Here is a 19,586-nt window from a genome sequence, read left to right as displayed (position 1 = left end):
AAGGACGATGATGCTGTTTTTACGGATGAAGAAATTCAGGCTGCTCACCAAAGCCTGGTTGTTTTACATGGTTACAAAGATGGGCCGAGGAATTCTATATGGTCGGTGGGGTATCCTTTTATGGCTGTTGCGGACGAGGTTGCTCAAGTTGATGCTGACATGAAGACTATTCACGAGGTGGGGAAAATAGGTATTGTGCGTTATCTACAGGTTGGCCGGTTTTTGTTTTGTTTTTGTTTTTGGCAGAGGGGTTATTTTGTAATTTTTTATTGTTCTTTTTGCTTTGTAGGTTATTGGTACTCGTTTGTTGTCTATAGGTCGTACATGTGAGCTTGATGCCATTTTGGAAGGAGATAATATTGCAACTATTAAGAAACTCAAAGAGTCTCTGTTGGATAGGGATTCCAAGTTGGAGAGACTTAGGGGGGATGTTAAAAGTTTGAAAGAGAGGGTTAAGAGTTTGGAGGTGGAGAATAGTAAATATAAAGGAGATTTGGAGGCTGGTATTGTTGAGAATGACAGCTTGAGGGCGAGAATTCCGGAGTTGGAAGAAAAGGTATTGGCAGCCTTTACTATGGGTTTTGATCGAGTTGTTGCTCAGATCGGTGTTGTCTCTCCTGATGTCGATGTTAGCCGTCTTGACGTGATAATGATTGTTAGTGATGGACGGCTTATGGATGATGAAACGATGGCCGAGAACCAGGATGAAAGTGTATCGGTTGAGAAGAAAGCAGAGTAGTTTATATGTTTGTATTTGGAACTTTTTGAATTGCAGTTGTATTTTGTTTGTCTCTGTTCCATGGAACTTATTTAAATATGTTAAGCGCTATTGACCCACGTTAGGGTTTAATTTTTGGTGATGTTTGCTGTTTGACACTTTGACTTTATAAATGTATATTATGATATTGGTATTTTTGTTTGTGGATTTGTATACATGGATATGATATGGGGTGGGGGGACCTCATTAAAACCTCTCCAAGAAAAATTCAGGGTGGGAAAAACCTTGTGAGTAGGAAAAAGAGTGCTTTTCCGTGCCTATATCATTTTAAAGTAAATAACTTATTAAAGATGAAACATACCAGATGCCAGGGACGTCAATCCCTTGTATTGTTTGGAGCTTGTATGCTATTTTTCCGACGATTCTCGTGATTCGGTAAGGGCCTTCCCATGCTGCAGCTAGCTTTCCATGGGCTTGTGGTCTCCTTGCCTCTTCTGTTCATCGGAGGACGAGGTCTTGTTCGGCAAACAATCTTGGTTTGACATTTTTGTTGTATTTCCTTTGTATTATAGTCTGCATTGCTTTGTGTCTTAGTTCTGCATTGCCTCTGTCTTCATCTACCGTATCCAGCTATGCTTTCTTTATGCTGTCGTTTTTGAATGTTGATGTGTGTTCGGCTCGTCTGGATGTCATAGCGATTTCTACCGGGATCATGGCGTCTGCTCCGTAAACAAGTCGGAAGGGTGTTTCTTGTATTGTTGTTTGTTTTGTGGTGTTGTAACTTCACAATATTTCGGGGATAAGGATCGGCCCAATCTCCTTTGACATCGTTGAGCTTTTTCTTTAACGCATTAAGGACGACCTTATTAGTAGCCTCGGCGAGTGCATTTGTTTGTGGGTGTTCTATTGATGAAAAATTATTTTTGACCTGAAATCTTGTAAAAATTTTGCCAGATTTTGGTCGGTAAATTGCTGACCCTTGTTAGTCATGATAGCATGAGTCAGTCCGAAACGACAAATAATATGTTTCCAAATAAATGACCTAACCTTATCGCCCCTATTTTTGCGTAAAACCTGCAAAACGGACTCCGACGCTCAAGTTGATATTGCGTATAATAAACATAAAAGGCAGAAATAGAAATAAAGTATTGCAAAGGCGAAGCTGTTGCTTCGTTTGATCGAGGATATCTTAGTGTTTGTCTTTTCTCACTCCTTGATGAGGTTCGCTCGTCCGTTTAAATAAATTGTGAGCTAGGGAATATTCATTAAGTAAACGTTTGAAGTACTCGATTTTTTAGGGATCGTTATGAAGAATTAGCTTTAGGTGCTTAAATGGTGCAGGATTTTCGGTTTAAAATTTTAAAGAGTTTGACTTATTCTCGGTTGTTACTTTATTTACCTGAGGATATTAGTATAGTACAGTTTCTATATATTAAAAATGTGAAAAAAATATATTTACAATAAATAATGTTAAAATATTTTTTTATAATAGTTTTTGTTTATTGAATAGTCAATAGTGTACCAAAACAGTATGTTTTCAACTTTTTGTGTTTTGGGATCACAATTACAAATTTCACCCGTAAGTAGCTCCTCCAACCCAATTCCCCAGCAAGCCTCATTTCTTATCAATACATTCTCCTATCTCTTGAATAAATAACAATTATCATTTTAGAAGTCCTGTTAATAGTAAAATATGTTAAAATAAAATATGCCAGATATCCGATCAAAGTTGGTTTCTCCGTGACGCTGGACCAAAAAATATCGACATATTACGGTGAAATCGAAATGCCAAAAATAGCTGGATGGTAAGAGGACAAATGATTATAGCAAGGAGGCCAAGTGGACAGCTATTAATATTAATAGTAGTTATAAAATGCCCACCATTTTGTATGAACATGGCTAGTGGCAACTCAGAATGCAACCAAAGACAATGCACCTAGTACCTACCAAATCAAACAAGTTGTGTTAAATTGTACAATTTAATCATCTTGAGTGCGTGTAACTCATTAACATATATGCATTAGCATTTACTTGTTGAACTTACTGGCCTATGCGGTTTTTTCTGTCCACATTTTTGGTTTGTAGTTCACAGTAATATCCCATTCCAATTTAGGTGAAACTTTCAGTTTAGAAACCTAATTGGACTCGATTTCCTTATGAAGTGTTAATAAGATTGCTTACAATTACAACTGGGTGGGGGTCATTTGAGCCGGGGGCCACCACCAACTGCAAGTGGCTCCTACTGTCATATCACATTCCATTGCAAGTGTAACACAAAATTTACCACTAATTAATTCCCCTTTTTGAAAATAATGCCATTAGAAAGTAAAATATGAAATGTATTAGTTCATTATATTTATACCTTCTTAGAAAAGCCACAAACTCTTGCCTTGTCAAAGTTGGAAAGATGTAGAAAGAAAAAGAAATTAAATAACATGCAAACATAAATATAAAATGTGTCTATTTATGAAAGAGAAAATATAAAAAGAAGGATTTTTATTAAAATGTGATTCTTATTTAATCAACAAAAAAATGAGTAATTTTATATTATTAGATATAATTTTACACTATTAAAAATATTAATAATAACTAATTAATAGTTACAAATTACAAAATCTGTTGATTCTCTAGTATTCTATCTTTGTGAAATATCAGTAAAATAAAAGGCCATAAAGGGATCCTTAATTTAATTATACTATGCTTACCGGAAGTTCATGGTGGTGGTTGGACCCTTGAGAGCTGCAAGATCACAATCTCCGGCTGCTTTCTCATCCTTGTCGTAGAGAAAAATGATTAAACTTGAGAAGAATCTGAATCTAAGAAACTCTTAGGGGATATTATTTGAGGTGAAAATGGAAGAAAAGAAAAGAGATGGAAAGAAATAAGAAGGAAAATAGTTTTTTTTTTTAGTTGAGAAGAGAAATGAGAGAGAAAAAAAATGGATAAAAAAATATCAGTAGAATTTACTAATTTTTTTTCTTCCAACAATGGAGAAAAAACAAAATTTCTCTCTCTACTTTTAATATTATCATTTTACTTTTTTTTATATTATTTATAATATAAGAATAAAATTATCTTTTTATAATATTTATTTCCTTCTTATTTTCTTTTCGTTCAAACACATCAAGAAAAATAAAAATACATTCAAGTTCTTTTTTTTCCTTTCTTTCCTTTTTATTTTCTTTCTTTCTATTTCTTTTCTTCTAACCAAACATATGCTAAGAGCATCTCCAACGAGAAGGAAATTGGAGCCCAATTACTATTGTGTTAAAGATAGAAAAAAATTGAAGCGTTGAAGTAGAAAGAAAGTGAATTCTCATACAAATTTCAAGAAAAAGAGTCTCCTTGAATAAAGACTCTCATTATCCAATCAACACTTGCCATTTGACAAGTTATGTAAAAACTAAATAATTATATAAAATATTAATTAATTAAATAGTTATGTTAATTAATTAAATAATAAATAATTCAATAATAATTAATTATATTAAATAATTATATTTTTATTTAATTAATAATTTATTTGAATATAATGTTAACTACCACCAAATACCATCGTCACTACCCCATCATCATCACTATAACATAATTGGATACATAAGTATTTAACATTATATCGTTGTGCACAAACTTCGCATTACTCACAAGGAAAAGTGAACATTATTCCACTATGAAATGATAAAATTAACCCTCGTAAAATTAGCCGTTAGAAACTAGCCGTTACTATGTTACCGTTATTATTAATAAATTAATATTTTGTTACTCTATATATATCACTTACATACACTTCTATTCTCACACTTTCTACTACTCTTCTTTATCTTCATCCAAGTTTACGAAATCAAAATTCGACTAATATTATTTTTTGTTCGAAAAAATGGATCCAAACCAACTCAACTCTTTATTCAATTACTTAACAATCTCAAACCTCAAACTCTCAAGTTTCAAATCAAAACTTCACACTACCGAATACATTTCAAAGTCCAAATCTACAAAATCTTTTTAATTTCAATTTTCAAACTCCTTATAATAATCAATTTCCAATATTCCAACCGCAAAATCAAAATTCACAAACACTACATTTTTCATTTTCATCCATATTTAACCCCTCTATAGGAAATGTTACTCCAATTTTGTTGCCGTTTCCAACTCAATTCAGTGCATCAAGACATAATTCATCTGGTGTTGGTGACTCTTCTAACACATCCTCTCAGACTCCTATACAATCTAGTCCAAATTCGCAATATTCAGATTCTGTCGAGTGCCGACCCTCGTGAATTAGATGCTATCGACTTCAATGATGATGATATTGAAGATTGGAGGCAAGATAGTATTCAAGATTGGCATTGGATAGAGGATTAGATGCTATCGACCTCAATGATGATGATTGTTGAGGATAAAAGAGATACTTATGCAGGAAATTTTGCTCAAGGCTTAGAGTATGATGATGTCGAAAATGGCTTATCACAACCTCAGTTGGGAGAAGAAGATTTTGCACCATACCATCAATTTTTCCAAAAAAATTCCAACTTCGAAATAGGTTGTAGCATAGACAATTGAAGGAGGAATTGATTGAACACATATGGTAATTTCACAATGCTTGTCGTCAACTATAAAATTTAATTATGTTATTTTTTGTATTAAGTAATTTTACAATTTAGTGTAATCCAGAATTATATATTGTGTATTATTGTTATATATGAATTTATTTAATATAAATATCTTTTAATCGTAAATTATTTTTAAATTTATAAATTTAATTTATATAATTAAAAAAATTAATTACATTAATTTTAAGTATTTTAATTAATTAATTAAGTAGAACTACAATAGAAAATAAAATAAATTTTTTTAATAGAGAAAAAAGATGCTTTAAATTTTTATTTACTGTTTATGACGCAAAAATAAAATTATTTTTTATAATAGATTGGCTACAAATAAAAATTGAAATAAATTTCTTATTAAAAATAGTCTAAGCACACAGAATTCAAGGCTTTTTTATATAAATAAATAATAAAAATACATTATTTATCAAAATACGCACTGACAAAAATTATTCCAAAAATACGCACGACCAACTCAGGATAGACGATCGCGAAATGGAGATTCACTTCAAATCGTGTTTGGCGGCCACGAAATGGTTCTGACACCTGCAGCAACCATATCATGCTCGGCGTCCACGAAATGGGGGCACTTAGTTCCCGGTGCATGCGAAATGGCTATAGCAAAGGGAACATCCACGAAATGAACCCAAGTCAGTGGTATCGCACGCGAGATGATTCGCCAACGAAGTTGGATGTTGGATATGCCTATATAAACAATGGTGCACCGTTTACCAAAGGAGTCATCCTATCTCCATTCTCTTCTCTGAAATTTCTCTCAATGTCATTACCTTCTTTCTCTCTAAAATTTTTGGAGTTGTTGATAAATTTTTTTTGTTGTAATGGCTTCAAAAAATATATATGTGATTGTATACTCGGGAAAATTACATTATTAAACCAGTGTGAAAAAAAATTATATGATTCAATCAAAGCCAAAAACGTAACATGGATCAACCAAAAACGTGTTTTTATGTAATTTAAATCAAACTAATTTAAATTACAAATTAACAGTAATTTAAAGTTGATTAATTCAAAATATACAGCCAAAATTCGTATGTAATTCGAACCTACTTGATTTAAATTATGCATGCAGGTTGACTCAGAATAATTCGAATTACACTAAAAAAATTTAAAATTTGTATTAGTTTGTAATTTAAAATTTAAATAGATATAATTTAAATTAATGATTTATAAAATTGTATATATTCGTATTATTGTATTCATATAATTAATTATATTTATTAGATTTTTTAAAAAAAATATCGCTTGTTTATTTAAAATAATACTTTTGTTTTTTCTAAATCGAATAAATATAGTTAATCATACGAGCACAATAATACGAATATATACAATTTTATAAATCATTAATTTAAATCGTATTAAAACGTAAACAAGTTTGTTGAGTTTATAAACAAACTTTACGTAAATAAATCTTTACGAAAACACAATAAAAAAAATTAAATCCTAAAAAATAACAATTTTTTTAAATTAAATTTTTTTATATTTTATAATAGAAATAAAAAATCTGATTAACATTGAACTAGTCCAATATATTAGATAATTTTGTTTGTTTAGTGTAATTTGAATTGCATCCCTTATAATTTGAATGAGTGTAATTCAAATTACCCTGAATCAACCTGCATGCATAATTCGAATCAAGTAAGTTCCAATTATGTACAAATTTTAACTGCATATTTCGAATTGATCAACTTCGAATTACTGTTAATTTATAATTCGAATTAGTTTGATTTGAATTACTTAAAAATACGTTTCTGGTTGATCATGTTATATTTTTAGTTTTGGTTGAATCATTTAATTTTTTTCTCCAGTCTAATTTAATAATGTGATTTGCTCTGTATACTGGGTTCTCTTCTAACGTTAGCCCCATCCCTACTCATGTTAGTTTTTTTTTCTTCAAAGAGAATAACACAGATCAACTTACACAAATTTCCTTTGCCACTAACTCGCTGGCGCTACCCTGATGTTGCCCAACTCGTTGGCGCCAGGGTTGGATTGGGCATTTCGTGCATGCCAGGAGCAAAATGGGAGAACTGCACGCATTCTGAAAATATCAGCTCCATTTCGTGGCCGTCGGATACGATTTGAAGTGAATCTCTATTTCGCCGTCATCCACTCTGAATTAGCTCTGCGTATTTTTGGAATAATTTCTATTTGTCCGTATTTTGATAAATAATATATTTTTATTATTTATTTATTTATATAAAAAAAGTCCAGAATTCAAATTCATTATCATAACAGAATATAAGGAAAGACGGGGAATATACTAGAACACAGTAAATAAAAAACGCAAACCATTTCGTATTATCCTTCCTTCTTTTATATATATCCAAAGTTAAGAAAAGAATTCACCCAAATATACTGAGAAGGCATATTTTCGCCGGGAGGCCGTGTCCGCCGTCACCACGGTGGAAAAGTGCGGGAAATTTTTTATTTTAATAAATAAATTGATTATAATAATTATTGAAATAAATAATTTTAAAAATATTTATTAAAATAAATATCTTTTTTTATTTTGTTTACGGTATGTATTTTTTTAATTTTAAAAATAATAAAAAAATTAATATTATCAATAATTTAAATTTTTGTTATATAATTAGGGAAGATAATACCATCCAAACATGCGGGTACTCACTCTGTCTCTATCTACTCGAAGCGGATAATTACCCCGTCTCGCACCAGGGCGGATTTTTAACGGGACGGGGTCGGATTTAGGTAATACACGCCCCTATCCGTCCCGCTATATATATAATATATATTATTTTAATATATAATATGTATAATATATATAAAATAATTAGTAAATAATTAATAATATGTTGGGGAGATTAAAATTAGTCCATTTTAAATGATAGGAATTAACTAGTAATGGATAATTAGTTAATTACTGTCCATTAAATCAATCACGTATAAACAGTAATAGATAACTAGTGTCTAGTAATGGGTAGTTACTGCCCATTAAATAAATCACGTATAAATAATAATGGGTAACTAGCAATGGGTAGTTACTGCTCATTAAATAAATCACGTGTAGATAGTAATGGATAGTTACAAATATATTTTATTTGTTGCATGGAAGTACATAAAAATTTGAAATATAAAATTTTTTATGTATATAGACAAACTAAAATTTTTTGTGTACTCTTTTTGAGTATTAATTGATTAAACATATCCGTTTTAAAATATTTTAAATTAAATTATGATCTAATTAGATTGATTTAAATTTGAAAAATAAAAATAACCATTTACCAATTGTTAAAAGAGATTGATAGGATAGTGGGGAGAGAATTGAAATTTCTCTCACGTGGATAGTGGGAAATAACATGAGAGATAATTGTTTCAATTCTGTTTTATTAACCTTTTTATGTACTAATTGCATGCTAAAATTTTAGATTATTGATAATATTAATATTTTTTATTATTTTCAAATTTTTTTTAAAATACACTGTAAACGAGATATACACATTTCACGTCCATCCGTCTTATCTCATTTACAATGTAATCCATCCGTCTTATCTCATTTACAATGTAAAGAGAGAAAAATATTTATTTTGGTAAATATTTTTAAAATTTTTTATTTCGGTAATTATTATAATTAATTTATTTATTAAAATATCGCGGGAAAACAGAAACGAAATTATAGACTGGTAATCATAGGGTGTTTTCTTTCTTGGGCCACGGTAGAGAATAAAGAAAAAGTAAAGATGTTAGGGTTTTTCTTTTCTGAAAATAGAAAAGGAAAAAAAGAATATGAGGATTTTCTTTCTAGGCCTCAAAATAGTGGAATGACATTGTGGGGCGGGTATGTTGAGTACGTTAACCCAAAGAATAGCAAGGGCGAGTGTGATGGACATGGAAGCCTTAGAAGTTCTTTTTGTTTTTTGTGAAAAGCCTAATTAGTAATCGTCAATTTTGAGCCCAACTTATGTTGACGTTGAATCTAAGCCTACTATCTGTTTCACTTTGACGTGAAGTATGTGCTCAGTTCAAACAAAATGCTCAATGAATGTATTCATCTTTTCTGGGCTTAGTCCCCGTATTTTCACCGAAAAAGAAAATTCTCAATTAAAATCTTATTTATTTGTTAGCACTTAGCACACAAGTAGTACATCCGAAAAAACGCCTCATTCTTTTGGTTGTATATTGGGGCAATTCGATTTTACATAAAGGTGTTTTATGATATCACCGTACAAAAACTGTCTTTTTGGGATTATCTTCTGAAGTCACACCATGCTTTTTGTTCGTGGGACTCTACGAATTTAATCAAACCCTCAAATTGTTGAGGATTTAATATATATAGCTTCCCGTTAACATTGATGAACTTCAGTGTGCATTTGATAGTGAAAAATAAAAACTGAAAACATTTAACCTTAAAAGAGCAGAGTTTCAAATTTCTAGACTTTGTCCCGGTTACATAAAAGCTTCTAGACTAGTTACGGATTGCACTATCACTTCACTTAATGGATAGGAAACAACCACAATCAGGATATACTATTACTAACACAAGCATTCTTCTCCATTTCGTTTCATTTTGATTTTTCTTTTCTTTTTTTACCCTTAGGAAGCAAAGCAGGGTGACCATAAGCGCACCACCTAGCAACAATAAACTAAAATATAATACATTTTACAGATTCAAGAGTGGGCTGAAAAGAAAGCGAGCAGGCCCACTAGAGGGGCATTGATATATGTAGTTGGCTCGGTCTCCTGATAGAAAGGCCTGGAGTCCGGGAAAGCATCTGTGTTGTTGTTAGGCCCACCAACCACGGCTCCGACCAACACATTCGGGTTGGGATTTGGGCTAAGGAAATATCGAGATCCAGCTTTGCATCCAATGTGGGCTGGGTGGACCGCCACCGATGGGAGCGAGCTGGCCCGGTGATGTATCCTCTGTGGGTAGCGAGCACCGTATCCAACCATGTACGACATTCCCATTGGGTTATCCCCAAGAATGTAGTCCACCTAGTAACCATCACATTATTAGTACGTCACCATCAGAACCCTCATAATAATTTTATTACTATACTGTACGCATGTCACGTGATGATGTTATTTTACTTAATTTAAAGAAAGGACAAATTGTAGCCGTTAATTTTGTCTGATGTTGGAAACTAGAAACTGGTCCCGGTGTGGACTGACTGGACCCTAATCAATCAACGGTTTGTATGAAGCTGATGTTCGGTCCCAATTAACAGTAGCAGAAATGAATGAATAAATGAATGAAGTTACCACTGACCTGGCGTTTAGCAAGGTGTTTGAGCAAAGCTGGCGTGGCAGTGGTCTCGCCACATGGCACAATCTTATTGGCGTGGCTTAGGTAGTTAGAATAGGCTAGGAGCAGAAAAGAGAGGGACGTTACATGCTGCATGTTGCTTCCTCCAGCCTTGAAAATAAGACCACCTTTTTCAATTATACCATCAAAAGAGAGGATAAGTTAGCTTTGGGGGAAAAAGTAAACTAAATATAGGACAATTTTTTTTTTCTCTTTGAATTGGATATTGAATTTGCTAACTTGTCTTTTAAAAGTAAGTATTAAATATTTACAAATTATTTATTTTTATATTTGTTAAATTAAATATTAATTTTTATTTTTTAATAAATTAAGTAATTATATACCAGTACTGTAGTAATCACCTAAAAATAAAAAAAAAACAAAGGCCAACTGCTCTTGTTACTGAAATAATTGTGCAGAATTACCAATGCACGGATTTGCATACGAAGCTCAATCAAAGCCTTTTTCTTTTCTGTTGTTTGCCCTTACAAAAGCAAGGGATAATTAATGGCTTTGGATGCCTGGTAATCATTGTTTACATTACATGCAATAAACACGCGAGCAATCGCTTTTCTCTAGAAAAGACAATAAAGAAATGAGGAAATACCTGGGGAATACTGAACTTGAGGGTGGGAAATTCCGGGCAATATCGAACAAATAAATCCATCTGCATTTTGCTTGAACGACGCAAAATAGTTTGCTCTTCCCATCAACACCTCCTACGAAAAAATATGTATATTTATGCATTATTCCATGGTGTTATGTGGCGCTGAAGGTGCAAGTTACTGGTAGTATATGAACATAATCTAACCTACTCCAATACCTACTTCAACAGCATCAAGAACAAAAACCATTGATAACGTTTTAAATTTTTTTTTTTATCTGAATAAAAAACGCATAATGTGCAGAACAGGGAGAAAAGTGATAGCGATGAGAGCTTAAACAAAAAGTCACAGGATCAAAATCAATTCAAGTGAAAGAAAAGTGATTGTGCAGAAAATATGGCTGAGAGTATGGTGCACATGCATGATGCAGTACCGGGACCCATCCATTAGCCAGATCTGATAGGATGAAAATAATTAAGGACAAGACTTTATGTTCCAAATGCTGACGATACGGAGTGCTTACATTTTGGCCACTTAATTTTGGTTCTGAATGAAGAGACAGGACACTCTACATATCCTTCAAGTCTAATCTTTACCCATTTTAAAGACAAATTTGCCCCCTTGATATTTTAATGCCATAAACAAATCTATTCTAGTGGTATTTCCAGTACTATAATTTACTTTCAAGTTCCAATTATTAGGGAATGTCCCCGCCTGTATAATAACAAAAGCTAGTGCTCACATTAAACTCACATACAATCACCATATCATGTGCAATCATCAGCGTTTCACACCCCTTTTCTCAATGCCATCTTGACTTTCCTTCCATTATACTCATGAATCATGAATAAAAGGATAAAACTTTTCTTAAATCCAGTCTGTATTATTCCCATTCCTTATCTGTGATCTAAAGTTGTACCATACATATGCAAACAAGCTTATTACTATCACCTACATTCCTTATATGACCCACCAATAAGATGAAGTCAAATTTAAGATTCCTTTCTCTTTGTTACATTTTTTCCACATTATTTAAAACAACCAATGGAGCTTGCAAAAGTGATAACCCTACTGGTGCATTGTATTTTGCTTATTTAATTTGGCAAAACCTATTTTATTTATTATATCAACTGTTTCGAGATGAACCATTTTGTGGCATGAGTTTGGCATTGAATGAAAGAGACAATACAGTTAAGTCTCGTAGAAAACATGGGATCTGTACAAGAAATGAACAACTCCCTAAATATATAGCATTATGCCCGTTTATATATTAAAGTTGTTTATTTGTATGTTTTAAAATAAACGCCCGTTGTAATAGTTCATGTATGTTATAAAACTCAAAAAACTTATTTAAAGTAAAATAAAATAAAGTAGATGATCTAAATCTATCATAGATATAAAAATTTAACATACAAACAGGACCAATTGTAAAGCTAGTGTGGTGTAAAGAAAGAATATTATAGGTGTTAAATTCCCTATTGTGCTTGTGATGATCAATGATTAATAATATGATAAGTGTACAGATTGAGAAGGGAGCAGCAAGAATGGGAGTCCCATACAAAGGGGAAAAAAAAGTAAATCAATTTGGACGTAGCACGTGATGAGTAGAACTTTATCCTATATTGTGCAGCTAGATTGAATGAATGAGCAGTGGCAGAGTACCCCCACATGCCCAACGGGGTGCACAAGACAAGAAGAACCAAATACAAACCATAAAATGACAAAAGCAATTTTGATTACCACAAACAATAGTATATAATATGCAATGAAAATGGAGCAGCTCAATTATATAAGGAATACTAACAATTAATTATTAATTAATTACTGTAATTAAAGTAAGTTGGCACTTAGCAGTAGAATGGAGTCGAAATGTAGTTGTAAGTTGCAAATCAAATACAAGGCAGTGTAGTAGTACTAAATACTAATAGTAAATATGGAGGATGAGGATGCTACCTTGGAAATGAGAACATTAATCCCGGCATGCTTGTTATCCCAACCAAACTCATTAATGGTGTCCCCAGCTCTCAATACCACCTCGTTCCTCACAATGTATTCCCTGTACTGACGCCTACGCGACGCCTTATGCAACCACGCTGCTGCCCACAACAGCTCGTCCTGATAAATTAACAATCAGATTCATCCAATCGGACGGCTAGTATTAGATACATACATGATTATCACTCAACTCTCTCACACACGCACCTGGTACCCATTGACGTCACAGTAAAATGGGCAGACTGCTTTCTTTAGGCTGTTACTGTATGCACCACGATGCCTGTCAGCGAACCGGAACACCTGCATCCTCACCCCAACCAAACCAACCGTTATTTTCTCGCGATATTTTAACGGAAATTAGTCAAATTACCATTAAATGTCATTTTTCACTTTTTTTTTTTAATCTCGCGTACTACCTACAGTCCTACACTACTCTACTCTCTAGTCTCTGCTATGCATATATATTTATTTTAAGAAAATACAAATACAGGAGAAAAGGAAAAAGTCATAAAACACAATTCCCAGTAAAGTATAGGGTGGTTGTCTGTTCTTTTACGAATCACTTTTCAAACTTACCACAGTTGCGAACAAGTTAAAGGCGAGGGTAAAAGGAAGGAAGGAAGAAAAGTTAAGAAAAATGGAATAGGGAAGAAAGAGTAGAATGAGAGTGAGGGATGAAAGCGACTGTACCGTAACGGCTCGATTGAGGAGAAGTCTAGAGTAAGCGGGATCACGTGATCTAAAGACGATGGAGGCAGCGGCAAGTGCAGCGGCCGTTTCTCCTGCCACGTCAGAGCCAGGGTGGGACCCATCCACCTTGTAAACGGTACGGAGAGTGTCCATGTCCTCTGGCCTCTCCCAACAGTTATGGTCCGAGAGAGGGTCTCCCACCTGCACGAACACCACACCGGTCCCTACCTTCGACGTTGCCTTCAGCAGGTAGTCCGTTCCCCACCTCACCGCCTTCAATGCGTTCCCGAGCTCAGGCCCCATGCTCCTCCCGAAGTCTATCACGCTCCACGCCAGCATTGTTGTAGTGAACGCCATTGGAAACCCGAACTTGATGTTGTCCCCGGCGTCGTAGTACCCTCCAGTCAAGTCCAACTGCCAGTGAGCAACACCAAAACACAGAAAACAACATAATGCAGGTCATTAAAGTGCTACATTGTGAAAAATATTATGACAGAGTAGCGTGATTACTCCGGCGGTGGCGCCGTCGTGTAATGCGGAGTCGTGGCGCCATCGGAGGCGCTGGTCGGGTGGGAGTCTGCCGGAGCGTTGGCCTTCGAAGAAGAGTTTCTTTTTGGTGTTTTGCCCACTCTGCCCCTGTGCGGTGGTGTTAGTTTGTGAGGAATGCCAACTGCCAAGTGAGGGAGTGTGTGAGTGAAGTGATGAAGGTGAAACCGTCAAGGTGGTTAGTTATATAAACGAGAACGAGAAAGCATCTTTGGATTCCAGGGAGTTCTCCAATGCATTGTTGCCACGTGGATAAACATTAATGGTTGGGTTTTCGGAGCCCGATGCAGACATGGAAATTGGAACGAAGACTGAAATGAAATGGGAAACGGGTATTTGTTCGGGTGTGGTGTTATGACCGGGTCAAAGTTAGTATGATGGGAGCATGTGACTGGCACCGCCAATTGGTGGGGAACACGTGGAATAGGAGGAAAGGAGAGTTGCGGGACCGGGGGTAGGGAGCATGTGGTGTAGCCGCAGCTTTTTGATGGAAAATGGAGGAATGGCTATGATGCGTCTGATTTGTATGAACTGTGACTGTATGGAGTATAATCCTATGCCTATCTGTATGGGGAAGAGGGAAGCATGTGACCTTATGCTGGCTTGTTAAATTCATGCTCACTCATTTGGATATATTGGTGCTTTCACAGGTTGGTTTTCTCAAAAAGATTGAAATATTTTCTTGCCAATTGAGGAAGAAAACGAAATTTCATCTTGTAATATATCCTATATATGTAACGGTAACAGTGTAAGTTGCCATATAGTGCCTAATACACACAAGTTGTGAAAATTTGGTATAAAATTAGAGTTTAGCTCTTGGAATTGCAATAGAGGGATTCCTTTATGGAATATAACTTATCAAAATTCAAAATTATTGGGTGGGTTTTCGTAAAAATAACAATGATGTCATTCTAGGCAAAGGTCTATATGCTAAGGAAGCAGGGGATGAAGCCCCAATTTCCGCCATTTGATATGCCACAAATATTGGCACTCCACATCACATAATCATGACATTAATCACGTTGCAAGGTTGAAGCAGATGATAAACCTCCAGTCAATTAGTTTCTCGCACCATATATCACGATACCCCTCTGCCAAGGCAAAAAGCTTCCAACTTAATTCACAGAATTCTCCATATTATTCAAACTTGCTAGTTTTAGATGAAATGTAAGACTTTATTTTGTTCTTTTTTCAACAAACAAATCAAATCGATCAAATCTTATATATAATGCAATAGTGCATACTGCCTAGCTTAAATTGCACTATTTGCTCAAGTTTTCAATTACCATTTCTTATCTTTTGTCAGTTCTCTATTGGTCAATTTACATTTCTTTTTCATATTCTTTATTTTTGAGAATTGTTGAGATCATATACTCTCTTCAATAAAATGCTTCTTCCATCCATTTGTTTGGGAAAAATAAATGGAGGTGTTTCATGTTTTTTTCTCCTTTAATTTAGTCTGTTATTTTGGGATTGGTTTATTTGTTGGCGATGTTAACTTTTCTTATTGTCCAGTCTCCAATTTGAATTATAAATGGTTCAACTTTGTGGAACATGTTATTATCATCAACTTCTACTTTCTTGTTTTTTTTTTTTATTACTTTGTTTGTCATCTATTTTTGCTGTGAAAAAATTAAAAGAAGCATAGAATAAAGAGGTAAATATAAAATTGGTATCAGAAAGATTCTGACGCTGACAAAATAGTATCTGATTTTTGTTATTGATAAAATGATCTTTAAAGAATTTTAAAATTTGACAAAAATAATCAGCCTTCAATTGAGTTATCTGGAGTTAAAACTTAAAGGTGAAGTATCAGTTAACAATTTTAATAATTACAAAATTTACCACTTTTAACTTTTATAATTTTAAAAATACGTCAATTTTAATTTTTTAAAAAATCCTAATCCCCTTTCTCTCAAACTCTCATATCTTCTTCTAAATTATCATCATTTTCAAAAAATTCTAATATCTTTTTTTATTCTCTTTTTTACTGGAGAGACTTCAAGTAAGACAGCTAATCGGATACATCAAATATTTTAGACCAGATGTTTATGAAAATTGGGAGTAGGAACAAGTTGACAGCGAAAATCTAATTTCTTTTGGGGCAGATCAAGAGATTGAATGTGAGTTGAACCACACTATTAAGGCGTCAATTTCCTTGGATGATAATGGTAATGAAAATGCGAACATTTTGAGTGAAGAATTGATGGAGTTTTGTTAGTTTTGCTTTTGCTATTTTTGCTAAAAATCCTTTACATGACATATGTGAAACTGTCTTGATTGACAAAGAAGAAGAAGCGTTAAAATGTTGGGACTGAGTCTGAGAAAGATGCCGCTTTTTGAACGGCATTCTCTTTAGTCTTGGAAGTGGCGAAATTGCTGCTGCTGTTGTCATTTCTATAACCACCCATCATGAACTCAATAGCCATAGAAGCATCACAACCACTCAGTCAAGAAAAAAAAAAAGAAAAATGAAAAAAGGATTGAATCTCACATAAGCATCTTTAGTTAGAAAAGTGAGAAGAAGGAGGAAGGAGGAGGGCGGCGTTGTTGTAGTAAGCCAGAGACGGAGATTGGTCGGAGGAAGAAGGAGGAGGAAGATAGCGGTAGTGATGAACGAAAAAAAAGAGGAGTTTATTGGAGAAGAAGAAGAAAATTGGAGGAGGATACTGAGGAACAGGAAGAGACGAGGATTCCAAAAAAAAAAGGAGATTAGGATTTTAAAAAATTGAAATTGGGTGTTTTTAAAATTATAAAAATTAAAAGTGGTAAATTTTGTAATTATGAAAATTGTTAACTGACACGTCGCTTTTAAATCTTAACTCCAAGTAACTCAATTGAAGGCCAGTCATTTTTGTCAAATTTTAAAATCTTTCGAAAATTATTTTGTCAATAATAAATATCAGATATCATTTTGTCAGCATTAAAATATTTCGAGTACCGATTTGGTATTTACTTCTAGAATAAATTTTTTAAGTGTTTATGAAATACAACATGGGTATGCTCATCACTAACAGCGGCATGATTTACAAAAACACCCTATATTTTTTTATATAAAAAAATCATTTTCTACTTTATGAATACTACAATTTAAGAAAAAGATGTAAAAGTAAACTCTTGATGTGTTTATTTGAATTTACTGAAACTTGGATTTTAAGTAAGTTGATATAATTTGTATAGATCTAACCAAATTTTAACAATCATACTTCTAATTATGAAAATATTTTATAGTAATTATTGTTATGGAACTTAAACTATTCCAGTTTTAGCTGTCTTGCTTTTTATTTTCAAGTATTCTTTCCGTTTTAAAATTATAAGAGATATTTAATCATCACCAAATAACAAATTTTGGTTCTTTTCTTGTGTGTGATCCATCTATAACTTACTAATATGTACTCTTCGATAAAATGTAGAGTAATATATACCAATCCTAATTGAGCTTAGATCTTAATAAACATTACTAGAATTGAAGACTTTATACAATATAGTTACGTTTGGTTTATTAGAATTGAAGACCGTATACAATATAGTTACGTTTGGTTCATGAATAGCTTGAGACATAGATAATAAAAATATAGATGTAATGAGACACAAAATTTTTAAGTTGTTTAATAGAGTTAAAATTTAAAATAGTCCTTGAAATTGATGTCGTACAACTAAATCATTTCTGATATTCTAATTGTACCAATTACATCTCTGAAATTGACAAAAGTGCATCACGTTAGTCCCTGACCCATTTTCCATTAACGACGTCATAACATGGCTTGATGATGTGGGTTGTTAGTGACACGTGTTACTCCATAATTTAGCCACGTGTAATAGTATGATTATGTGGTGGCCAGTAACACGTGGCTTGATGATATGGATGGTTGTACCACGTGTCACAATGTTGTTTGGTCACGTGTTCGTTTGTGCCAAGTGTCGCAACAGTATTCGTTCACGTGTCGTCCACTATGTCATCATTGTAGATGTTTGCATTAACGGACTCATTTTAGTCCTTGAAATTGAATGTCACGCACCAAACTAGTCATTTCACCAATTTTTTCTTATTATTTTTTTTAATTTAAAATTTTTAATATGTTGGATGCACTAATTTCAATTCTGTTTTTTCATATATTGTTTAAATACAAGTATTTTCATAAAAAATTTTAAGATTTTAGTTTTAATTATATAATTTTTTCTATAATAATTTAACATTGGTAAACTTTGTAATATATAAGTATGTTATTATAAAAAAAAAAGAATTATATGATTGAGTAGACACATTTTTTCATCAAAACATGTGTTTTCAACAAAAAATCAATAATTAAAATAAATATTTTTTGTTGTTATGAAATACACGTTTTCGTTGTGTGTAAATGAGTTAAACTGAAGGCACTTCAAACACCCTCACTACCATCTCCAACCTCTTAAGTGTAGACTCAAGAGATCGGAAATGGTAGTGAGGGTGCTTGAAATGCCTTCACGTCAACTTCAAGACGGCGGTTAGGGGTATCCGCAAGAGAAAAAATATTTTATAAAAGCACTTGTATTTGAATAACATGTGAAAAAATAGAATTGAAATGAATAAATTCAAAGATATTGAGAATTTTGAGTTTATAGAAAAAAATGAGAAAAAACTGGTGAAGGAACTAGTTTAGTGCACGACATTCAATTTCAGGGACAAAAATGAGTCACTTAATACAAAGTGAGAGACTAATTTGGTGCATCTACAATGATGACATAATGGACGACACATGGACGAATACTGTTGCGACACATGGCCAAATAGCATTGTGACACGGCACAATAATCCACATCAGCATGCCACATGTCATTGGCCACCACATCATCGTACTATTACACGTGGCCAAATCATGGAGTGATACGTGTCACTAATATCCCACGTCATCAAGTCATGTCATCACGTCGTTAATGAAAAATGGGTCCGGGACTAACGTGGTGTACTTTTGTCAATCTCAAGGATGTAATTGGTGCAATTAGAATCTCAGAGACGATTTTAGTATACGACACCAATCACAGAGACCATTTTAAAGTTTAACTCTTGTTTAATAACTAAACACAGAGATAGAACAGTAAATTATAACCATATAAAAATTTTAATATTATCCTTATCACAAATACGACCATCCTATTTTTTCTTT

At 33.3% G+C, this 19,586-nt stretch overlaps 1 protein-coding gene across 1 annotated transcript; it reads right to left on the bottom strand.

Annotated features, from left to right (window-relative positions):
* Nucleotides 1-9,700: 9,700 nt before the first annotated feature.
* On the bottom strand, nucleotides 9,701-14,598 carry LOC107481482 (endoglucanase 8). The gene is made up of 7 exons (XM_016101763.3): nucleotides 14,407-14,598; nucleotides 13,897-14,310; nucleotides 13,414-13,506; nucleotides 13,165-13,326; nucleotides 11,214-11,325; nucleotides 10,571-10,734; nucleotides 9,701-10,296 (listed from the first exon to the last, which is right to left on the bottom strand). Exons 2-7 carry the CDS (start codon nucleotides 14,251-14,253, stop codon nucleotides 9,970-9,972), a joined length of 1,215 nt encoding a protein of 404 aa, XP_015957249.1. The 5' UTR covers nucleotides 14,254-14,310; nucleotides 14,407-14,598; the 3' UTR covers nucleotides 9,701-9,969.
* Nucleotides 14,599-19,586: the final 4,988 nt, after the last annotated feature.

Source organism: Arachis duranensis, chromosome 3 (genome assembly GCF_000817695.3).
Source record: "Arachis duranensis cultivar V14167 chromosome 3, aradu.V14167.gnm2.J7QH, whole genome shotgun sequence".
Classification (NCBI taxonomy): Eukaryota; Viridiplantae; Streptophyta; class Magnoliopsida; order Fabales; family Fabaceae; genus Arachis; species Arachis duranensis.
The sequence above is the reverse complement of the archived record's forward strand: the minus strand, read 5'-3'. Positions and strand labels throughout refer to the sequence as shown.

What these genes read in the sequence shown, in the direction of transcription:
- LOC107481482 (XM_016101763.3), bottom strand. Translation starts at nt 14,253, where the DNA reads ATGGCGTTCACTACAACAATGCTGGCGTGGAGCGTGATAGACTTCGGG. An exon ending in GTGACGTCAATGGGTACCAG is followed by an intron (nt 13,327 to 13,413) that starts GTGCGTGTGTGA and finishes TTAATTTATCAG; the next exon opens with GACGAGCTGTTGTGGGCAGC. An exon ending in AACACCTTGCTAAACGCCAG is followed by an intron (nt 10,297 to 10,570) that starts GTCAGTGGTAAC and finishes GATGGTTACTAG; the next exon opens with GTGGACTACATTCTTGGGGA.